Here is a 6,000-nt window from a genome sequence, read left to right as displayed (position 1 = left end):
TGTCCATGGTAGAAATAAATCTGTCAAACAAAGAACAATGTTATAGTGGTATATTGCTCTATTGAATGGAAGCCCAATTATTTTTCCTTTGACTCCTATATTTTTTTCCTACCTGTCCTGCTCTCTTTCTTATTTCTTTAAATAAAACACTTCATCCTCGAAATCTTTATCCTTTACTTATATGAGATCTGTCCAGGAAGTATTCAGCCATGTACTATGAAAAAAATAGAGACATTTACTGAAGAAGATACAAATACAAGAAACATTGTACATAGGACAATGACATCTCAGTCCCCTTCAAAGTGGGCACCTTAGGACTTCACACAATTTTCCCAATCATCATCAGCTGCTCTGTCGTATTTTCCTGAATCTCATCAAGAGTCTGAAATCTCTTCCCTTTCAAAGGTGATTCTAGTTTTGAAAAAAGCCATAAATCACAGGGTACCAAATCTGGGCTGTAGGGGGGCTGAGTAACTTGGGAGATTTGATATTTCGCCAAATAACTCTGCATGAGACATGATGCATGAGCAGGCACGTTGTCATGATGAAGCTGCCAATCACCAGTTGCCCATAGCTGTGGACTTCTCAATCATCTGAATAGCTTCTGCAGAGGAATGTTCAAGCTTAATGCAAAATGTGATGCAGATTCATTGCTCTAGTCGCTTGGTCATTTTGAATGCAATGGCCACACAGTCCACACACTCACTCAATGGCATCTACCACCCCCACTGGCTAGCTCAGTGAAGTTGTCATAGTTCACACATGTGCATTCCAGTCCACTCTCCTTGACTGCCAGGTTATATCAATGTCATGAAAACCATTCTTGTTATCTTAACAATGGCTGGACTTCTCCAGACAGACCTCCGATGTTCCCATTACTTTCTTATATTTTTCAAAGAAATGTGAAATCTGAGATTCAATAACTTAGACATTTGACCACTCTGAAGCTAAAATATATTAGGTTATTCAGCAAATAAACATAGTGCTTTATATTTAAAAGGTATTCTTTATCCTTGTGAATAAGTTTAACTTTCTCTACAAGAAAACTAATATACAACTCAAAAGATTAATTTTGAGGGGCCTGGTTTTAACAGTGAGAGAGAGCACAAACAATTAAAAATCTGGATTGCAAGGCTGAGGTTATGTTGCCTTTCATTTTGCAGCAATGGAGACTGAACTGGTGAAAAAAGGGTAATCAGGTTGAAAATCCCTATTTTGTTTTTGATGATCTATTCTCTGTTTCCTTGGAAACAGAGCTGGCAGCCACAGGGTTGCTGGCATTGTTTTCTTTTTCTTTTTTTTTCTTTAGCTTTGAAGCATCAAAAAAAAAAAGGTAAGTTTTATGACTATAATCTGTATACTTTTATTTTCAAATAAATTAAAAAACAAATAATTATTGAATGACTATTATTTATAAGGCAGTAGGTGGTAGGTAAAACCAACAAGCATGAGAAAGGGTTTTAAGCCAATTGATTGAAATAAATTTCCATTTCTAACAGTCAATCTACTATATATTTGTTTTTTAAGAAAAATAATAAAGTTTATTTTAAAAACTATAGTGCATGGGTAGTACACTGTGACCAATATAATTTAGTGAAATTAATTCTAGAAAACAACTAGATTAACACACCAGACAATTCCTTCTTTCTCTGTACAAAACCCAGGTAATATGAGGGTGGTTACTGTGTATGGAAAAGACAGTCTTTACCTCCAGTAAATAAAGCAAGCAAACTAAAACTAAATGGAGCTTAAAAAAACCTAATAGGTTTTCTGAAAAACTGTAATATTAATGAAGTTACTAAATATTTCAGTTGAAGAGTGGTTGTCAAATGATTATATGGTCTTTTCCTTTATGAAAGGTTGCATTAATTTTAGTTTAAAAACCACCGCTTTAGGAGCCCTGCCTGAGATGAGAAGGCAAGAACTACAGGTTACAGTTGCAAATAGGATTTTTCTTTTTTAAAATTATTAAGGCCTAAGTGTGTTTATATGCTTCAGGGGATGAAGGATAGAATGAGGAAGACTGGCAGAAACTTTAACTTGATAGAACTAGTTTCATAGAGAGACGAGGGGATGGGCACTAAAGCATAACCACAGGGATTTGCTTTTGATGTCCTCTGAGGACAGCAGACCACATAATAGTGCCAGGCATCCTTCTCAGCACCTTAGATTTAGGACTGGATGGAGATGACTGGGATTTAAGAGTTGAAGGAGTGTGCACCTGAAAATCAAAATTATCTCTGTGAATATGAATATGAATATAGAGGTACGTACTAATAATCTGCTAAAAAAGATGGCATAGGGAGCTTAAAAACAGGTGGTTTGAAGGAGACAAAGTCGATCAGAAACATATACATGTATTTCTGACAGTAGTTCAAATAATTTTGTCATTTTCTCTAGCAGAGCTTAGATACATTAGTATCAGAGCTCAGAGCTAGACTATATTCACCCAAAGTTGGAAGCCTGTAAGCGGAGTGGGATTGAAAGAGGAGTTCAGGAAGTTGACTGCACTAGCAGAGGGTGGTTGGGCAATATCGGCAGGGTTAGTTTACATATGAAAGGAAGTGAAGCCAGGAGAGGGATAATGTTGAATGGGGGGTGGTGGGGGGAGTTAAAAAGTAGGAACACAAAAATTACAGACGTGAAGAAGCCATTGAATTTCTATCCTGCTCCTTTCTGAGTGGACAATAAAGGCAGTAGGATGCCACACTCATGAAAGCCACCAGAAGAGTAAGCTCTGTCATCTTCAAGTCGGGGTTTTCTCCATGTAGCAGAGTCCTCAGGCGGGCTAGATTCTTGTTCCTCGAAGCCTAGTCCACTGACCAGCATCACTGGCATCACTCAGGAGCTTGTTGGAAATGCAAGATCTTAGTTCCCACTCCCCAACTACTGAATCAGAATCTGCTCTTAAACAGAATCTCCAAGCGATTCATATGCACATTACGTTTAAGAAGCACTGACATGAGAGAGTGCAGATTCACCCTTCATTTACTTGTGCTGGTGATGATATGCTAGGAGAGACAAGGAGCAGACATTCTGTCTGATGTTTCAAGCTCCCAGCTCTATGTACAGTATTCCTTTTTTTACGTATAACTTAAATCGTTCCCCAAATGATTTGTCACCCATGGCACTAACTGCTCCCAAATCTCACCCCACATCCCAGGTTCTCTCACATCTCAATATCAGGGTGTTGTTTAAGATAAACTATAAGCTTCCTTTCAGTTTTAAAATTCTTTGTATCATAGCCAAATTTCCACTGCACAGAAAAAATACCAGAGAAACCAGCCCGTGTGAAATTCAGTCAGTGCCAAAAACAATTCTATGGAGAATTTTGCAGTTGCGTGCGCGCGCGCACACACCCACACCCACACCCCCTCTTGGGTCAGCTTTAAAGTGACATCTTTTTTTTTTCTCATAACATTCCGGTGTTTGATGATGCTATACAGTATGGATGGCTTTTGAGATGCTTTTACCCCCTCCTTTGTAAAACCAAACCGAAATTTTTCAAGATGAATTAAGTCACTTGAGAGTCTGATTACAAGCTTGAGCTAAATTGCTTCCCTACGTTAATGTGGAACCAATTTCCCAAGAGGTGGAGGTTCTGGGGAGCAAGGCAGTCAGCGTCAAACTGATTACGCAGATACCTGTTGGGGGCGTCAGTGTTAGTGGAAGTTTTGGTGACATTTTTAAAAAACTAACGATGGTTTTTGTGATCCAGGCTTTCATCTTGTACCAAGAACAGAATGTGGTGGACCTGCTGGTGGCTTTTTATGAGCCGGTGCTTTTATGCGTTATTACCTACTGGGCCGACGTGTTGGTCAAAGACGTGGGGGGAAACCATTTGTTCCCTGCTTCGGCTCACTGGTCCAAAGAGCTGTGAACGTGCTGTGGTTACTGCTGGGAGAACCAAACTGCGGAGGCCTCAGCCTTTTCAAAATTGAACGGGGAGAGGTGTTGCGACAGGACAACTCTCCCGTCCCCTTCCCCCTGCCGGGTCAGCTCACCATCATCAATCCCCTGCGCGTCTCCAAGTTAACGCACCCGACACCCACCTCCAGCCCTCCCCCCTCTGCGCCTCTAGGACTCCGGCGCCCCGCCCATTCCCCTCCTGATCCACGTTCCCCCCCGCCTTGCCCCTCTCCCCTCCCCCTTCTTTCCCTCCAGTTTGCCTCTCATTGCCCTTCCCTGCCCCCTCTTCCTTTTTCCTCTTCTCGCTCCTCCCCTTTTCCCCCTCACTCTGCATCCCAGCCCCACCCGCCTTCCGCTTTTTTCTTTTAGGCTCAGATTTGCGGTCCAGCTGCAATCGCCACCTCCGCTCTCCCGGGGAGCGGCGAGGCGGAAAGGCGCAGCGGGCCGGCTGCGCGCAGGCGCACTGTGCGGCAGGAGCGCGGACCGGCCGAGCTTCGGCGCAAGCGCGCGCTGCTCGGGCCGGGCTCGGGCGCGGGCGGCCGGGAGCCCTGGGCTCGCTCAGTTAGTGCTCCGGGCCTCGCGGCGGCGGCGGCGGCGGCGGCGGCGGCGGCGGCACGATGTTTCTTCACTCTGTGAACTTCTGCAACCTGGCGTTTTATGCCTTCATGATCTTCATGGCCACCCTAGGGCTGTGGGACGTCTTTTTCGGCTTCGAGGAGAACAAGTGCAGTATGAGCTACATGTTTGAGTACCCGGAGTATCAGGTGAGGTTCCGCCCTCTCACCTGGGCGCTCCGAAATTCAGGCCCTTCCTACATGGACCTTCTATGGGCTTCCTCTGTCTTGGTTCCCCGCGCCTCTCAGACCTCTTTATCCCAACCCCATCTCTGTGTCTTTCTGCCCCGGAAGATTGCAGGACCCCATTATTCCCCTCACCTGCCCTTTGTGTCCTTTCTTGACGACGGGGTGTTTCCTAGATGGTTTCCCGAGCATCCTTCTGTCCCCACTCTTAATTGTTCCTCTGCCAGATTTCAAATGTTATGCACAGGGTTTTCAGACTGGTCGTGCCCAACCCCCTTCATCCCCAGAAACACAGACTCTGCCCCTCTCCCTAAATCCAAACCCCATGTTCTCCGCATTCCTACCCTTCACAGGTGCCCCTGGATCCTCCTGTGCTTCCCACTCGTCTAAATCCCCTCTCGCCCAGTGATGTACCTGTCGGCTCTTGCTTTTCTGGAAAGGGACCGAGCTTCTGCAGAGTGTATTGGCAAGGTAGTTTCCAGGGCTGCCTTGGAGACTCCAGGGTTTTACCTCTGTGTGAAGGGCTAACCCGATGAGTAATTAAATGGAAAACTATTGAGGTTCCCTCCTGTAAAGATTTTGCGGAGTCTCCTGTTTTGTAGGTTGTGGGTCCTTGCGTGTGCGTGCACTCCTGTGTTTATGCATGTCGCCTCTTACCAACTGCGTTCAAAATCTATTTTATGGTGTTTGTTTTATTTTTCTCACTAAATTTGCTGTTTAAGAGAGACCCGGTCTCCTTCCGCCCCCGCCTCTTACATTTCATTTTGAACATTTTCAATCACAATTGCTTCATCAGTTCAGCATAAAAGAATCTAGAATTTCATTCATAACCAGCTGTAAAAAGAGGTTGTGACACATCACACAACTGTCCGAAGATATTTCTCCCGAATGATTCTTTTATTTCTAAGCATATCTCTTTAAGTACGAAATACATATTGTAATAGCCTCCTGCCATAGATGTATATGCACTGTAATACATAGTGATAAAATGTGTTTGTAGTATACTTTTAAAACCACAGCAGATTTTTTCTTTAAGGTGAAGGCTGCGGATCCTGACTGTTCCTGGGTACAGGTCATCATGGAGGAGCATATTTGATTATGCCACTATTATTTAGATCTCAAAACTACTGAAGGTTTAAATTGCTGATGAGCTTCCTTTCCCACGGGCAAAATTCTAGTTTAGATTTTATTTGTTTTGAGATTCTTACCTTCATGTTGCATCAATGCTGGTAAGGGGTTGGAAGCATTTGATATCAAATTCTATAGAAGGGGAAGATTTTAATGTTACTAT

The 6,000-nt window shown here is 43.5% G+C and overlaps 1 protein-coding gene across 2 annotated transcripts in view; it reads left to right on the top strand.

The window, feature by feature from the left end:
• Nucleotides 1-4,226: 4,226 nt before the first annotated feature.
• The window catches only part of PGAP1 (post-GPI attachment to proteins inositol deacylase 1), a 75,455-nt gene continuing 73,681 nt past the window's right edge, over nucleotides 4,227-6,000 (top strand). For both annotated transcript variants that reach the window (XM_045198202.2, XM_024564239.3), the window contains exon 1: nucleotides 4,227-4,673. In XM_045198202.2, coding sequence (XP_045054137.1) covers nucleotides 4,527-4,673 — 147 coding nt within the window. In that variant the 5' untranslated portion in view covers nucleotides 4,227-4,526. The remainder of the gene's footprint in view (nucleotides 4,674-6,000) is intronic.

Source organism: Desmodus rotundus, chromosome 2 (assembly GCF_022682495.2).
Source record: "Desmodus rotundus isolate HL8 chromosome 2, HLdesRot8A.1, whole genome shotgun sequence".
Lineage (NCBI taxonomy): Eukaryota > Metazoa > Chordata > Mammalia > Chiroptera > Phyllostomidae > Desmodus > Desmodus rotundus.
Note: the sequence above shows the minus strand (reverse complement) of the source record. Positions and strands in the feature narration are given on the sequence as shown.